Source organism: Phoxinus phoxinus (genome assembly GCF_949152265.1).
Source record: "Phoxinus phoxinus genome assembly, chromosome: 25".
NCBI lineage: Eukaryota > Metazoa > Chordata > Actinopteri > Cypriniformes > Leuciscidae > Phoxinus > Phoxinus phoxinus.
In genome coordinates, this window is record NC_136900.1 from 11,057,317 (window position 1) to 11,073,288 (window position 15,972).

A 15,972-nucleotide genomic window follows, 5' to 3' on the forward strand; every position below is an offset into this window, starting at 1 on the left:
TTAAATTAATAATAAAAACAAATCACCTTATAATCAATCCTGACACCGCTGAGAAAAGTAACAGATACCACTTGACAACGCCATGAGTTGCTTTATCAGAATAAAGACGCTGAAAAACTTCGATAACCAATGAAATCTAAATAGATTGTAAAAAAATTGCAACTTATTCATAGCGCAAGAACTTCCGGTGAGCCAAACCACGCCCATTTCATATTCAACATGTTCTTCGGTTCTTCCCGCTTGTTACATTTCTGTGTGACAATCAACCTTGCCCGTTTCTTTTAAGCATGCCGGATATATGAACGAGCCATTCTTTTTTCTTTGTTATTTCCAATACTTTTGTACAATATACTTCCCTTTTCTGTTTTATTTTACACGTTGTTACCATAGTTGTGTGACCCGTAGTAAAAAAAAAAAAAAAAAAAAAAGTCGCCGTGGCAATGACCGCCGTGAGAACAGTGCCGCCTTGTGGCGATTGTGAGTTACTGCACTCCCGCTCAGGAATAGGTATTAAAGCAATGCATACTCCAAACGAGAGATGATTATTAGTATATCCATGTCTTCTCTGATGCTACCAGAAGCTCTTTGTTCGTCATCTTGGTTTTGTCGATATAATCGCTCGAACAAAAAAAATATATTAAAAAAGTCTTGTAAGAACAGTGCCGCCTTGCGGCGATTATGAGTTACTGCACTCCGCCCAGGCAGGCAGAAAAAACAGCATAATTCAAATGTATTTCTTGAAAATTCTGTCAGAAACCAGATCAAGCTTAATAAAGCATTTGCTAACTATAAGTTAACTTAACATAGGGGTCAAATTAAAAAGGAAAGGCCAAAGTGAATTCGTTTTAATAATCATCAAGGTTTGTCTAGACCCTAGTACAAGCCACTTTACCAAGAGTGCACTTCATGAAAATGTTATTGCTAAATGACAGTGCTTGTGGCTAAGTATTTAAAATTATTTTATTTTTAAACATCAATTCTGCTACCTTTAAAGACAAGAAATACTCACAGAGCTCAAAAACAATACTTGGTCACAAATCACACGTCCAAAACAATTTTATTTACAAAACAAATGGCACAGTTGTGACAGTAAACTTTTGTACAGCTCAGATAAATCATTACAGTTGTTCCGGCAACACATCCTAGACGTGACAGTTAAGAGGTCAACACACTCTTCAATGTGGGCGAATGACCGTTTTAAGGCCATTTTCATCATCAACAAGTAGGATGCAAACCGCAAATCTCAACGAACGAACTTTAAGAGCGTTTCGATTTGTTTGTTTTTTCAGCTCAACTATCTAACGTCTACGAGGCCTTTTCTTTCTTCAAACAGGCACAGTTTCGGCAGAAGAGGTGGATGTGATTATTTCAAGTCAGGTCCATATCTGTTCACACAGGTCTTTTTTCAAGACATGCACAAAAATAGTGGTTGAAAAAGTGTAAAACCCTAAAACAATGCCGATCCGACTCAATCGGTCAGATTACCATGTTTAAACCGTGGCATTGAAGCGATACATTTAACTGTACGGTTAAATCCATGTGCATTGGAAGCAGCAATCTACAGATTTCCTTGTCAAAATATTAAATTGAGAGCGTTTCTACAGCCAAAGACAAAAAGAGTAAGAAAAGAGCAAAAGAAAGACAAAACAATGAACACGACCGATGGAAAGAGCAGGCGTCAGACGGCGAGTTTGCTGGCCACCAGAGACTGCTTCCGCTGGGGAAGGTCCTGAGGAGTGAGAATGTGGTCTCCGGTGACCTCGGCCTTCTCCGCCGCGGCAGTCGGGAGCTGTTTGTTCTTCATCTTGGCTTTGGCCATGTTGTAGTCACCCGAGTCAAAGTATTTTTGCTGAAAGGAAAAATCAAGTCCGTTATTGTTCTCTTGTTTACTCGCCCTCATGTCACTCTAAACACGCAAGACTCGTTCATCTTCAGAACACAAATGAAGATCTTTTTAATGAAATCTGAGAGATTTCGGTCCCTCCATTGACAGCTACACACTTTGATGCTTCAAAAAGTTCATAAAAAGATGGTAAAACTAATCCATATGAATTAAGCAGTTTAGTCCAAATTTTCTGAAGAAAATGTACAAACCGATCAAGTCACTTCAGAAATTCCACTCAATTACTGTACAGTTAAGTTATGATCTCTATGAACTTTTTGAAGCATCAAAGTGTGTAGTTGTCAATGGAGGGACAGAAATCTCTCAGATTCCATAAAAAAAAAAATCATTTGTATTCTGAAGATGGACAAAAGTCTTATGGGTTTGTAACGAGATGAAGGCTAGTCATTGATGAAAGAATTTCCGTTTTTGGGTGAACTATCCATTAAAATCCGTTTCGACACCGTACCCCCTTTTGTAGTCTTTTTCGCAACATATCCGACCCGCCAGGCCTAGTCCCAAGATGAGGGTATCGGGCCTTCAGTTTGACCTCCTCAGCTTTTTCTGGACTTACAACAGTGTCCTGCATCTCCTACATTAGATGTGAGAACAAAAACACTTCATACTAAATTTCATAAACCACAGGAAACACATTACTGATAAAAGCTGCATTGAACAGCAGCATAAACAGAAAAACAGCAATGGTTAGTTAATTTGACAACTTATTTGCTTCACTAAAAAGTCAAGTTTTACACTTATGTATATATATATAAATAAATTGACAATTCTAAATATTAAAACGGTTCTACACACACTAGTAAAAAGACTAGTAAAAAAAATACTAGTATAATTTCAACAACGAGGCTTTCATTACTGAATGAGCGCGATCACACTGTCAGATGCGCTACGGCCTCTTCCAAAAACGTGTTTGAATGAGCGAACCTGCTGCTCCTCTGTGCTCGCCTCCACTTCACCGGACATCTCGACAAATTAAATGCAAAAAAACACAAAAGAAAACAAAACACAAAAAACCGGCACACTTGGCTTTGCTTCGCCCTCGGAGAGCCGTCAGGAGATGTTGTTAACTGACCGTCCGCTGCTGCTGCTGTCTTGAAAATCCTAAATGTTCTTCTTCGCGAGAAACGGAGAGCGACTCGCACAGTCACTATGCGCTGCGGCGCCGCCTCGCGGACTGGAGGAGACCAGCGGCATTTGTGTTTTGTATAATTTCTTGAAATATTAGATTACTCACAATATAAAAGTTATTCGTAGGTTTACTTAATGAATGAATTAATTAAATATTTCACAGCACAAAGACACATGTACCGTATCCTGAAGGTGGAAAGTTTTAGAATTATGCTAAAAGGCCTTTTACTTTGCTAGAAAATTATGAACTATCAATCACTTTGCAGAAGGTATGTAGTCAGAGGTAGACAGTAACAAAGAACATTTACTTGAGTACTGTACTTAAGTACACATTTTGAGTATCTGTACTTTACTTGAGTATTATTTTTTTCTGGAAACTTTTTACTTTAACTTCACTACATTTAAAAAACAATGGTGATGGGTGGATGATTTTGGTTGCAGGGGTTGCATTTTGGTTGTAAAGGAAAGTCGGGTTGATGTCAGAACCCGACTGATGTTGGTTTCTGACGTCAACCCGATTTTCATTTTCAACCACAATACAACGTCTGTCCAACGTTGGTGATTAACGTCAATCTGAAGTTGGATTCTGATATCAACCTGATTTTCATTTTCAAGTATAGGTTTGGTCTTTTAAATGCGATTTTGTTATTGTTTTGGAGCACACTAGATTATAGATAACAGTCGGTAAGGCTAACATCTTCATAGTAAAAGCCAAAACACTTTAAATAGGGCACTATTTGTGGGAACAGCCATTTGGGTGTCCGAAACCATTGTGGACGTTATTGAGTGCACTTATTCAATCTCACGTTCAACCCCACAACTGTGTTCAGGAAATAAATTTGATATTGATATATGAGGATAGGTAAATTGTTGAAAATGTAGGGGCCTTAAAAATTCATGTATTAAATAAGATATATATCTATATATTTTTGAGTCACTTCGGTGTATTATGATGAAAAAAAAAGAAAGAAAAAAAAAACCTGTTGTGGATATTTTGGGAAAAAACATCAAGCTTTGGGGTATTGGGGAGGAGCAAGTCACAAAAGGTTTTCCTCCACCAGAATCACAGTGATCCGGCCACTGTTCTGGAAGAGGAATGAATCAAAACCCCTCTGACCTCTGTGAAGGACTTGTGTCTGCCTTTCCCAAGTAAAATTGATGATGTATTGGCCGCAAAAAAAGGCCCTACACCATACTAATTATTTATTGTGGTCTAAAACCAGGTGTTTCAGTTTCATTGTCCAACCCCTGAAGATTCTTTAAATATTTGCAGATTTCAACAAATAAATGTTATGTCATAACTGATCTTGAGGGTCAGATATACCCAGTAGTTTTAAGCAGACATCATGCAAGGACTTTATCTACCGGTAACCTGGATAAAAAAGCTCAAGAAAAAAAACACAATGTAGGCATTAAAACTCATTTTAATTTCCATAATTTTAGAAAACAACTGTTAGTTAAATGTTCTTACATATTCTACAATGATAAAAATATAAATCATGGAATTTGAAAAAATATGTTTTTAATTAATTTGAAGTGAAACAACAAATATTGGTCCGTGGCATGTTTCTTTCGATCATGAATAAAAATATACACTGAATAGACCACTTTTAAGAGTGTAAACAAAGGGTTTGCTTAGAGTTAAATGTGATAAATCACCCTCAAACTGCAGTCATTCTTTTTAATATTAATGGAAAGACATCCGCTGTACAGTTCACTGAAATCTCCTCATAATAGGATCAGACAGAGAATCCCAAAAAATTCTCATAGAACTGAGAAAACTGTCCTAAAACATTAGCAAATGACCCATTAGTTCTGGATCCGTGTCACGAGATAGTACAGCAGGAAGAAGACCACAACCAGGCCGATTGACACGTAACACAGGATTTTTCGGTTGTCTCGGCCGGATCGTACCATTGTGGAAAACCTCTTTACGCTTCCAGTCAACAGGCCAGTTGCACTGAGAAAATTGGAGTCCTGAGTAAACAAGGATGTAAAACATGATAAGTTACACCCATATGCCAACATTGCAAATACAACATTAACACTGATAACACACACACACACCATGCCATCCAAGTAGGAATTCTGTTCCTCAGCCTCTTTGTCAATGTCGTATGCCAGCTGTGGATGAAACCAAAAGACATTTAAATGCAACAACATGACAGCTTATTTTAAGATCATATACAGTGTTTATATGAAAGCTAACTTACAGACTTGAGTCTAGAGACTTTACTGGCCAGATTGTCTGCCATCAGCTTGTTTTCAGCGTCCAGCATGTCATCAACAGCACCATGTCCTGTCAGTTCAACAAAATGAGCTGTTATTAAAACTTAACATAACTTGACACCAATATGACTTTATATCTGATCACTTTCAGATTCAAGTTTACCTATACTGACAACAGCAACAATAAATGTTGGTTTTCGACCAGAGAAGCATCATAAAATTAAAATATTTTGTGTATATACTAATAAAATAGTCGAAATGAAAATATAACTATTTTCAAAGAAAACTGCTGCTACGTGTCACTTACCTCGATTCCACGGATCAGCCATTTTTAAAGAGCTAATAAGCTAACAACCCCCAAAAAACACTCTAAAACACGCCGGACACTAACAAAAACTGTTCGTTTTAACTGTAAATGACGTCTAAAACAAATACCAAGAAATATGAGTTGAGTAAAATTGTTGACAACTGTAAAACAGCGCACAGTTATCACAAAGCGAACCGCTGAGCAGCACAGCTGAGCGTTCACTGTAGCGCAGCAGCCGCGAGAGCATTGTGGGATATGTTTGTCCGCCAGTCATTCATTTTTCTATCATAAGGACTCTGTCTGATTGCATAAGCTTCCTAGCCAGCCATCTGCTTAACGTTCGCTCTTTAAACATTTTGTTTGGGTAATTTTTTTTTAAACGACATCGATATGAAATAAACAGCGCGTGTCACTGGTGTGCTGGTAAGCATCTTTATGTTATAATAACCTTGATTATCCTATCAAAACGACGAATCGCAAAATGCAAAAACAAGGATTGCATAATTAAATCCGATAATATTTGCATCTACAACGGCTCGTGTGGGTTTTGTAACGAAGATGCATTCAATTAAATAGCCTATATAATAACGTTACATATCTATTGAAGACGATGTATTTCCAGATACACAACATAAAGCGGGAAAAAAATTGACATTTCTAAATATAATTAACTGTTGGTTTTAACAGAAGTGAGATGTGTGATATTTCAGTGATTGTGTTGAATGATCACACACCACTGTCCTCTGAATCCTCTTAATGTACGATAAATATATTTCATATATCAACAGAATACAACGCACTACATACATAGCTTTAATATGCATTTAAATTAGGGAAATATGCGAAGTTTAGTTGCAATTATTCCAGAATCACAAACCTTTTTAAAAATGCAAGTAAGGTTTCTGTTAAACTCACTTAAATGCTATTATTATAAAATAACTTCTTAAAATATATATTTGAATAACATATAATATAATTTGTAGTGAAGTTACATGACAGAGATTTTTGTATTGAATTATAGTAGAATTTATACAAAAACAATGTATAGTAGAACCATTTTCACTAGTGTAATCTCTTTCATGTAATCTTTACACACACATACTCACACACACACACACACACACACACACACACACACACACACACACACACACACACACACACACACACACACACACACACACACACACACACACACACACAATAAATAAACAAATATATATTATAATAATATTAATTAGAAAATAATTATGCCATAGCGTATTAAGTATTTGTATGTATTAGATTTTAATTGATCATACTTTCTAAGTGTATTTATTTAAATTGATAATAATCAGCATAAATCTATTAAGTGTTAATCTAAGTGAAAAATAAATGTAAAAGTATGAACATGGTTTAAAAAATGGCTAGCTGTGGAACAAGCAAGATTCAGTTAGTATGAGATATGGTTTACATATAATAAATTGGATTTATTGATGATATACATAGAAACCTGATTATTGCGCATTAAAAACATATTCGCTGACATTTGTACTATTACATAACTCTCCTTGTTTCATTTATGCATGACTGACAATTATACATCATGTTAAATTTATAAGCCTAGTTCATTGAAACTGAAATTCAAATGGATGAAAATGTTTATGCAATTAAATGACATTCACCTTAAATATAGGCCTAAATATTTTTTTAATTGTGTTAAATAGTCAAACTCTTATTGCCAATGTATATTTAAATGTATATATCCGTTTGATTGTTCTTTTTGTAGTGTGGAGCACCAATCAGCCACAGATTATCATAATGTTGGCCCGTAAAGGCCTTATGCCTGATGGGTTCCTGTTGACACGACTCGCTGAAGACGCCGCACAACCCAGTCGCACCCGGCCAAAGTCACAGAGAGCGCGTTTCATCACCAAGAGCGGCTCGTGTAATGTTGCCCACAAGAATATACGAGAACAGGTGCAGATCAACTCTGGTCCAAGCAAAATGTTCAAATATTGTTGTATAACATGTTATTAGACAACAGATGAAATGATGACGTTATTGCTTCTCAGGGCCGGTTTCTCCAAGATGTGTTCACCACAATGGTGGACCTCAAATGGCAGCATTCCCTCCTCATCTTCACTTCAGCATTCCTCTGCTCTTGGATGCTCTTTGCTATGGTTTGGTGGCTCTTGGCGTTCGCTCACGGTGATCTGGAGCCTCGAGATCCCAACGAGCCCGGGCCGGTGCCGTGTGTCACTTCCATTCACTCCTTCACATCTGCTTTTCTCTTTTCCATTGAGGTTCAGGTAACTGACCAATAGTTGACCTTATCTAGAACAGTATCAGCTGAGCTTAGTGCACCTAAATTGGGTTGTAAGATAACGCAATCAATATGTGTCTGTAATATCAGGTCACTATTGGTTTTGGAGGACGAATGGTGACGGAGGAATGTCCGCTGGCCATCATAGTCCTCATCATCCAGAACATTCTAGGCCTGATCATCAACGCCATCATGCTGGGCTGCGTGTTCATGAAGACGGCCCAAGCCAACCGGCGAGCAGAAACCCTCATCTTCTCGCGAAACGCTGTCATTGCCCCGCGGAACGGCAGACCGACGCTTATGTTCCGCGTCGGGGATCTGAGGAAGAGCATGATCATCTCGGCCACCATTCAGCTGCAGGTGACAAACATCTTCTACTCTTTTAGAAATAAAGGTTCTTTATTGGTTTCCATGAAAAACTTTTAACATCTATGAAACATTTCCATTGGACAGAAGGTTCTTTATAGAGGAAAATAGTACTTTAGGTGATTAAAATGTTATTTTAAGAGCACTGAAAAGTTCTTTGGGGAACCCAAAATGGTTATTCTATGCTATGGCATCACTTCTGTCCAGAACTTCTTGAGTTGAATTTCACCTTTTGTCCCTCAGGTGATTCGGCGGACAGTGACAGCGGAGGGTGAGGTGATTCCTGTTTGTCAGCTCGATATCCAGGTGGAAAACCCTCTCAGGAGCAACGGCATATTCCTCGTCTCTCCGCTTATAATCAGTCACACTATTGACAGAGGAAGTCCGCTGTACGAGGTCTCGGCGCAGTCGCTGGCTACCGAAGACCTGGAGATCATTGTCATTTTGGAAGGTGAATGGAGTGCATTTCTCTTGATTGTAATCTTTTTGATACACAACCTATTGAGGTAACCATTTTGTGGGATGATAGAAGCTAAAGTTATTTCTAAAGGAACCCCTGTTCCAAACTCTTTGCCTTGCATTGAGTTTGATGAAAAATAAACATGCTGGATGAAGCAAAGACGCTGAAGAAAGCTTATTTTTGCATTCAATACTAGAAAGTATTGATACAAATATTTTAATATAATTACATTTGGACAGTTTTACCCCATATTTAACCCATTATTTATAAAATAGCTAAAAAAATACATTAAATATTGCCACAAATACATTTTAGTAGTAGTGTTTGATATATGGTATATTATAAAACTTGAAACCTTTACAATCAACCTGAATTAATTATGAAAAAGCAAGTATAGATATCAAAACACTAGACTGTGCTGAGACATTTTCAAATGATAGTTAGCCCATTAACTTTGGCAGCCCTAAAATACTAAAGCTAAAATAAAACCTAAATAAACTGAAACTGGAAAATGCAGAAAAAACTAAAATGAGCCATAAAAGAGAGGAAACTAACACTAATCTGAAACTACACCCAATTGAAAAGACAAACAATATTTGAATATAATAAAAAATTGGCAGTTTTACCCATATTTATTACGTTTTTTTAAAGCTTTTTAGCGTATTGCACCATTAGCTTAGCAACATGCTAATGTCAAATCAATTTCCAGGTAGTCGTTAATGAAATGAAAACTGAATGAAAACATTTTCATGATCAACATTAACTTTGGCGGCCCTAAAATGCTAAAACTAAAATAAAAAACTAGATAAACTGAAACTAGAAAACTGGAAGAAAGCAAACTAAAATGAGCAATGAAAGAGTGAAAACGAACACTAAATTTAAAAGATAAACTGAAAATCTTATAAGGTTGCTGCCTATATAGCTCTCTAGTTTTTGAAACCGAGCCAATGTGTCTGTTCTTCCAGGTGTTGTGGAGACCACCGGCATCACAATGCAGGCCCGCACATCCTACACACCGGAGGAGATCTTGTGGGGTCGGCGTTTCGTCTCCATTATGACGGAGGAGGATGGCCGCTACTCGGTCGACTACTCCAAATTTGGGAACACTGTTCCCGTCCGGATGCCGGCCCTCAGTGCCAAGGAGCTGGACCAGACCAGGGGTGTTCAGGACAGCGGACCCCATGAGGGTAAACCTCAGGGCTGGGGGCTGGTGAGGGCGGGACGGGGCGGGTACAGGAGGGGGGGCGGCAGGGCCTGCGATGAGGCGGCAGCCAAGCCGTGGTACGTGACGGCGGAGAAAGAGGACGAGAAGAAGGGTCAAAAGAAAACGGTGAAACTTGAGGAGATAGGCAGAGAGATCGAAGAAGAGACAATTGAGGACTTGAGCGATTAGAGAACAACAAAAACCTTTTTGGTTTTGTTTTTAGATATGGAAGTAGAAGTGATCTAGCGGTTAATAGTCAAACATATTATAAATAACAAATAGGTCTCAAATAGGTTTTATACTACACATGTTTTGAAAACTGTCAAAACATGGACAACTGAGAATGTCTTGTAGATTTTGTCCTGTACTGCCAGCAATATAATGCATTTTTAGGATTGTTTTGACAAAAAAATGTAATAGTCAAGGCATGGAGCCTGGTTAGGGTAGACGCCATACATAGTTTGAAGAGAATAAAAATGGCTGTGGGGCATAGAAGTACAGAAGTACACAACTGCACTCAAATGCATCCGTCTAGCGCATGTTTGCATAGAAAAACAATGGAAAAGCAGCGCAGTTTTGTGGCTCAAATGGATCGACAGACTTGTTCTACACTCCACAGCTTTCTTTTCATTCATGTCAAATTAAATATGGCATCGACCCTGACTAAAAAATATTGCTGCTGCTGTTGAAGCAAACATGAGGCAGCTGTATATGTTTGTAAGTTGGGTTTTGATACCATTAACCCTTTTTAAAAAAATATTCCAGTTCAGTCCTTTGCCTTTTTGTGTTCTCATCTTGTTTTATGAGATGTGATCGTGTTTATGTGACTTTTCTGTTTTTACCGTGACTGTAAATGTCGACATATTGTGTGTTTACATCGTGTGGCCTTGTGCAATTGTGTGTGAACTAGAGGACCTGATTGAACACATCATGTTAGTGTCCCCCTAAGCTATTTAAATGACCACTAGAGAATACATTCCGTGTTGATTTCACTGTTTACATATCAGCGGGTTCTTTTATTTGATGTATTTCATGTAATTAATAAAGCAAATGACGTTTTTTATATCTGACTGAAGGAGTTTTCTTTATTTTTTGGAGAAAACGTGTGTGTTATATCACAGGATTAGAGATCAACAGCTGGGCAGAGTTTACTTTTAGAGACTTTGCAGCGATTGGTATTCAGAGGGCAGCGGGTTCATCTGCGTTCTAATGGTGGAGATTTTAAAATCAGCTGTTTCAAATCCAGCAGTCTAGTACTGAATACATATATTCCTCTTTTTACTCAGTGTTAAGGTGCGTTCACACCATGTCGTTATTACCGTGACGATTCTGAACTGTAATTCTCTGAGAGCAAGGACTTGTACCACGTGGCCGTTGTACCACCTGACCACTGCAGATTTAAGGTGTGTTCGACTTGAAGCAGCGCTGTGCTGACCGATCAGTGTATGACGTAAAAGTACAGCGAGAGCGATTGGAAAGCATACAAAGCTTTATTTACAGTAATTACGACACGGTGTGAACGCAGCTTTAGGTGCTGAATTAGAATGGCTAGTTAGTGGAGCTGTCCGCGGTGCTGAATGGACACTTGAACTGTTGCAGGTCATTTGAAACTGAACATTTAAGTTGGTAGAGTAAGGCAACGCAAACACCCAAACATCAGTATTTCTTTAAAAATGTTTAGAACGTAGAAAATCAGAAAATCACGTTTTTTTTCTAAATTATTATTTTACTGATGTAAAGGTACCACATACAAAGGTCATACATGAAAAGATCAAACATTTTACAGCATTATTTTTTAAATATCAGCCAAAATAAAATAAAATGTGTTTAAATAAAAAATGGTATTAGAATACAAATAATTTACAACAAACAGTGCTTTGTGATTTATAAGTGGTTAGTAAAAAAACGAGCAATCGCTAAATAATGGTACATAGTAAATATATAGATATCCATAAGAGGTATGGCAACCAAAAAAACACTTCTGAAGAAGCTCTATTGTGAAATCATGCAGTGATGCTGCAGGACCAGAGGCCGCTGAGCACCGCTAATAAGAGCGACGTGCTTGCAGCGGTCACTGGCCCGCTGTTACACAGGTCAGTGTTGCAACATCTGTAAGTGTATTCTGATATCGACGGGAACTGCTGGGACAGACGAGAGTTATCGCAGTCAGTGTATCGAATGCACCGGCGAATGGTCTTCCCACCTGGAAAACGAGAAATGTCTTAATTAGTGAATAGAATAGAATAGAATAGACTCTTAAAAATAAAGGTTGTCTATGGTTCCATGAAGAACCTTAACATCCATGGAAACTTTTAGTTGCACAAAAGGTTCTTTATATTGGAAAAAGGTTCTTTAGATTTTTTAAATGTTCTTCAAAACTAGAGGAAAAAAAATATTTTAAGAAATGATCATTAAAGCTGTTCTTTAGGGAACACAAAATGATTCTTCTATGGCATCACTGTGAAAAGGTTGGAGGTTATCCTAACTTTAAGAGGTTATTTGCAATGATTTTAAAGAAGATTCTTGTCGTAAGTACGAGAAAAACACAAAGGACAAACTTTTCCATTATTAGCACATTGTTGTTGTGTAAACATAACCTTAAAGGCTGTTTTATGGACAATTCTATTTCTAAAGGGGCGTTTACACAACACCGTATTCAAGTAATAATGCGTTTTTGGGGCGTTAATGTACACGACGGCAGCGTTTTGTGGCCTGGAAACGCAAACTTTTGAAAATGGGTTTCAAACATAGACAGTATATAAACTGGACACAGCGACCCCATAGGTTTCAACGGAGAGCAGTGAAGTCAATTAGAAGCACTCACTTCCTGATCGCAAGGCGAACTGCGCAGGCTCAAACTGAGCTTGACGACGTAGATGTGACGTGAGCAACCTGTAGGTCTTCTAGTAGCTGTGCCGAGAGAAATCTGAATCATTCCCTTCCGAATCTCGCAGAGACGGAGAGCGTGAGCATTAGCTGTCCATGAGCTAGTAACGGGAGCAACTTTATCACTCTCCATGGGCTTCTCCCTTGACTTTATGCCTCCACGTCCTCCCGATTGCTTGCGAGCTTCTCTGCCTGTCCATACGGTAATTTTTCGACTTGTGCGACAGAGTCGCGCGGGTATGACGCAATCGTTAGCCTGTTTTTACAAAAACTGCTTCTACGGGGCCATAACGTAAGATACAAGGTAATGGAGCTTTTTATACATTTTCGTGTTTCTTTAGAAATAAACAATGGACAAACGGTGTCTTTAAACGCCTCAGATGTAAAGTTATTCGCTGTCAAAGTGACGCCAAAATGAATGGGAGTCAATGGAATGCTAACAGCAGGTGGGGGTCCGCTAGCCAATGGCGGCGCCCAGGTCGGCTTCAATATCTTTCGGAACACTGCCCCCCTGGTTTCAAAGTGTACATTTTTGAAAACGTTTTCCAAAAACTGGAATTTGTGGAAATGGTGAATTCATGCGCATGAGTATTACATGTTCAGTCTATAGGTGCGTAGTGTTTCTTTACTAAGTGACATCGCCATCTACTGGCCTGGCATGAATACAGCGGTTTTAGTCGTTTTCGCAGATCTGTGTGAACGGAAAATACTTTTCCATTTTTAGTACATCGTTGTCGTGTAAATGTACCCTTGAACTCTAAAACTAAACTTTTTTACTGTTTATTCAACTTAAGTGACTTAATTTAAGAGAGTTATCCGATCTTATTCAATTTACTGGAAGGAAAAAAAAATTTTTGATGGTGTTATGATTTTTTTAAATTATTCATAACTAACATTTATTTTTTTTGCAGGATTAACATTTATATGCTTTTGAAAACTAAATGTCCCCAACATTTGGGCCAAACTGTGTCTGGCTCCTGTCTGAATATAAAAAAGGGGAAACAAAAACCGTTGTCAAAATATATAAACTCATGACTTGGTGAAGCAATCAAGAAATCCAGATTTGCTTTTACCAAGTAAAAGAAGGGTTGGATGAATTATATATATGAAGAACCACTCATTTTGTTGAAAAATTATGTAATGAATCATGTCACCTTTGCAATGCTCCCATTCTATACAAATTGTTGTACTCTCTCTGGCCGTGATTAAAGCATATTCAAAGGCACTGTCTGCAATCTGTCTGGATACGGCAGGTTAGTGGAACACTAGAGACCTTATTCCCAAGTGATAGTGTTCATAAGGGGCGAGACATCGTTGGACTTATCTGATATCGATTAGGAGATGTGCTAGAGGATAAATTGGTCAGTAGACGCTTTGGACGTCGCCAGTAGACGTCCCAGATGAACTTAAGTCAGGTGTGTACGGGAATTTCTACCACAATGGCCATTTAATTGACTAATTAAGTAATATTAAGTAAGTGATTATATTTTTAGAGTAATTAATAAAGTACAGTTTTAAAAAGTAATTAATTACTTCTTTAGAGTAACTTACCCAACACTGCTCAACATCATTTGGTTAGAACTTATTGCAAGAGTAGTTCAGAAAAGTGAAGTTAGTTCTTATTACAATGGACACTTACAAAATGGAAAGGTTAATAGCATTTGTTAACAGTGAACTGGAACAATTTACATTGCAATGGGAAAAATTGGTTAATTACGTAACACCCTATTGGCCTGCTTTTATTTCCAAAATTTGGTAAATGTTAAATCAAATGTTGAAAAAGAAAAAAGAAGAAAATATCTTATGTCACTTGTTTGTAGATTGTTTGATATTTTATATGTAATGCAAAGATATTAAAGTTTTTGGATAATATAATATAATATATAATATAAACCAAAAAGAATGAAACAATAATAATTGCAAATAAAATGCATACACTACACTATAAAATAACTAAAAATATAAAATGGCAAACCTTTTTTGATCTCAGGAGGAAATGTACTACATACTAAATCTTTATCCACCAACCTTTCTCATGAAGATATAAACATGCGTCCTCGTAAGAACAAACTTGCTGCACTGAGCAATGGCCCCCAGCGTAATCCTCACACTTGTAGCATTGAAGAGACGAGCCTGCAGAGGAGAATCGCATTCCATAATGCTTAACGCCTGTTTCGAATAAAAAGCATTGAGGTCATGACCAAAGCCACGCGAAACCATCCCGACAATAAGTGTACCATATGCATTTAACTTACCGAAGCTGAGAGACACACAACAGACCAGCAGAAAAAGTCCAAGAGAGCACTTCATCATGAGAAAACCTTCCCGACCTATAGACGGATAAAACTGAAATGAAACAGAACCAAAACTGGTGGAAATGAAAAGGCAAATCAGCTTTTTGTGTGCATTTACTTGTATGCAAGCTATATGAAAAACATCAGCAGCATCAGAATTGTATTTAATATCACTTACCCTGCTCAAAAGTATTCAGATGTTACAAACGTCCAAGCTTGTGCTTTTCAGCGAACCAAAAGAATTCCTCGTGCCACCTCTTCCCTGCTCGAGCTCGAGCCCAACCTCACCCTTGCCCTACATGAATGATGTCATTGATGGAGTTTCTCCTAGATGCCAAATCAGATTAAACGGACCCTAAAAAATGTGACTTTATTTTTAACGATCATTATTGATATAATGTCAGTGGTGTTCCTTTGAAAGCACGTTTGTTCTCATTTTACACATTTTCTATGTAGTCGGTGAGTTTTTCCTGCTAAAAAAGCTCAAATTCAACATTCAATTGTTTAGAGGTCAGAAATGTGTTCATATCTTAACGCATCTCAAAAAACATTTGCATTTCGCTTATCTTATCTTGCACAGCCAGAAGAGGGTTATATCTTGACCTAAAATGGAGCACAATCAGAATTTGCCTTCACAAAGATATACAGAATCTTAAAACAAAAGATCTTTCTCGATGTTAGTTGAATCTAATGGTCTCTCGATCTGTACAGCGTAACCACTGACAACGAGAATTAAAACCCAATCCTTTCTGCTACGTTTCCCAACGCTGCAGCTGGTGGTGACAATAAGGCCTGTGTCACATTTCCCAGAGCCTTTCTGCAGTCATGGAAGCACTCAATTCAAATGTCATCTCAATGGCACCCTTATTTTAGTCTGAATCTGAAAAGGCACA

The 15,972-nt window shown here is 37.8% G+C and overlaps 4 protein-coding genes across 7 annotated transcripts; 1 reads left to right on the plus strand and 3 right to left on the minus strand.

The window, feature by feature from the left end:
* Window positions 1-1,040: 1,040 nt before the first annotated feature.
* On the minus strand, window positions 1,041-3,076 carry arpp19b (cAMP-regulated phosphoprotein 19b). Of its 3 annotated transcripts, none has more exons than XM_079604443.1 (3): window positions 2,973-3,076; window positions 2,352-2,474; window positions 1,041-1,849 (listed from the first exon to the last, which is right to left on the minus strand). In XM_079604443.1, exons 2-3 carry the CDS (start codon window positions 2,469-2,471, stop codon window positions 1,679-1,681), a joined length of 291 nt encoding a protein of 96 aa, XP_079460569.1. In that variant the 5' UTR covers window positions 2,472-2,474; window positions 2,973-3,076; the 3' UTR covers window positions 1,041-1,678. The 3 variants fall into 3 exon arrangements, with proteins under 3 accessions (XP_079460569.1, XP_079460567.1, XP_079460568.1); XM_079604441.1 differs by having other exon boundaries at window positions 2,825-3,076; XM_079604442.1 differs by having other exon boundaries at window positions 2,757-3,014.
* Window positions 3,077-4,434: 1,358 nt separating this feature from the next.
* Window positions 4,435-5,795, minus strand: bet1l (Bet1 golgi vesicular membrane trafficking protein-like). Its single transcript, XM_079604541.1, has 4 exons — window positions 5,565-5,795; window positions 5,242-5,327; window positions 5,096-5,152; window positions 4,435-5,005 (listed from the first exon to the last, which is right to left on the minus strand). Exons 1-4 carry the CDS (start codon window positions 5,584-5,586, stop codon window positions 4,838-4,840), a joined length of 333 nt encoding a protein of 110 aa, XP_079460667.1. The 5' UTR covers window positions 5,587-5,795; the 3' UTR covers window positions 4,435-4,837.
* Window positions 5,796-5,852: 57 nt separating this feature from the next.
* On the plus strand, window positions 5,853-10,961 carry kcnj11l (potassium inwardly rectifying channel subfamily J member 11, like). Its single transcript, XM_079604540.1, has 6 exons — window positions 5,853-5,987; window positions 7,333-7,523; window positions 7,619-7,855; window positions 7,960-8,229; window positions 8,479-8,686; window positions 9,661-10,961. The coding sequence occupies exons 2-6, from the start codon at window positions 7,365-7,367 to the stop codon at window positions 10,086-10,088; spliced, it is 1,302 nt and encodes a 433-aa protein (XP_079460666.1). The 5' UTR covers window positions 5,853-5,987; window positions 7,333-7,364; the 3' UTR covers window positions 10,089-10,961.
* A 651-nt stretch (window positions 10,962-11,612) lies between these two features.
* Window positions 11,613-15,370, minus strand: cd59b (CD59 molecule (CD59 blood group) b). Of its 2 annotated transcripts, none has more exons than XM_079602822.1 (4): window positions 15,258-15,370; window positions 15,041-15,115; window positions 14,814-14,918; window positions 11,613-12,102 (listed from the first exon to the last, which is right to left on the minus strand). In XM_079602822.1, exons 2-4 carry the CDS (start codon window positions 15,096-15,098, stop codon window positions 11,903-11,905), a joined length of 363 nt encoding a protein of 120 aa, XP_079458948.1. In that variant the 5' UTR covers window positions 15,099-15,115; window positions 15,258-15,370; the 3' UTR covers window positions 11,613-11,902. The 2 variants fall into 2 exon arrangements, with proteins under 2 accessions (XP_079458948.1, XP_079458949.1); XM_079602823.1 differs by having other exon boundaries at window positions 15,041-15,131; window positions 15,258-15,315.
* Between the last annotated feature and the right edge of the window lie 602 nt (window positions 15,371-15,972).

Bases quoted from the DNA above. Each gene is read 5' to 3' on its own strand.
- bet1l (XM_079604541.1), bottom strand. From the start codon at position 5,586: ATGGCTGATCCGTGGAATCGAG. The intron at 5,153-5,241 runs GTAAGTTAGCTT...TTTCATCCACAG, and splicing joins AAGTCTCTAGACTCAAGTCT to CTGGCATACGACATTGACAA. The intron at 5,006-5,095 runs GTGTGTGTGTGT...TTGTTTACTCAG, and splicing joins ATTCCTACTTGGATGGCATG to GACTCCAATTTTCTCAGTGC.
- kcnj11l (XM_079604540.1), top strand. From the start codon at position 7,365: ATGTTGGCCCGTAAAGGCCTTATGCCTGATGGGTTCCTGTTGACACGA. The intron at 7,524-7,618 runs GTGCAGATCAAC...ATTGCTTCTCAG, and splicing joins ACAAGAATATACGAGAACAG to GGCCGGTTTCTCCAAGATGT. The intron at 8,687-9,660 runs GTGAATGGAGTG...CTGTTCTTCCAG, and splicing joins GATCATTGTCATTTTGGAAG to GTGTTGTGGAGACCACCGGC.
- cd59b (XM_079602822.1), bottom strand. From the start codon at position 15,098: ATGATGAAGTGCTCTCTTGGACTTTTTCTGCTGGTCTGTTGTGTGTCT. The intron at 14,919-15,040 runs GTAAGTTAAATG...TCTCCTCTGCAG, and splicing joins TTGTGTGTCTCTCAGCTTCG to GCTCGTCTCTTCAATGCTAC. The intron at 12,103-14,813 runs GTTGGTGGATAA...CTCGTTTTCCAG, and splicing joins TTTATATCTTCATGAGAAAG to GTGGGAAGACCATTCGCCGG.
- arpp19b (XM_079604441.1), bottom strand. From the start codon at position 2,863: ATGTCCGGTGAAGTGGAGGCGAGCACAGAGGAGCAGCAG. The intron at 2,475-2,824 runs GTTCGCTCATTC...CATCTAATGTAG, and splicing joins CGAGCACAGAGGAGCAGCAG to GAGATGCAGGACACTGTTGT. The intron at 1,850-2,351 runs GTACGGTGTCGA...TTTTCCTTTCAG, and splicing joins GAAAAAGACTACAAAAGGGG to CAAAAATACTTTGACTCGGG.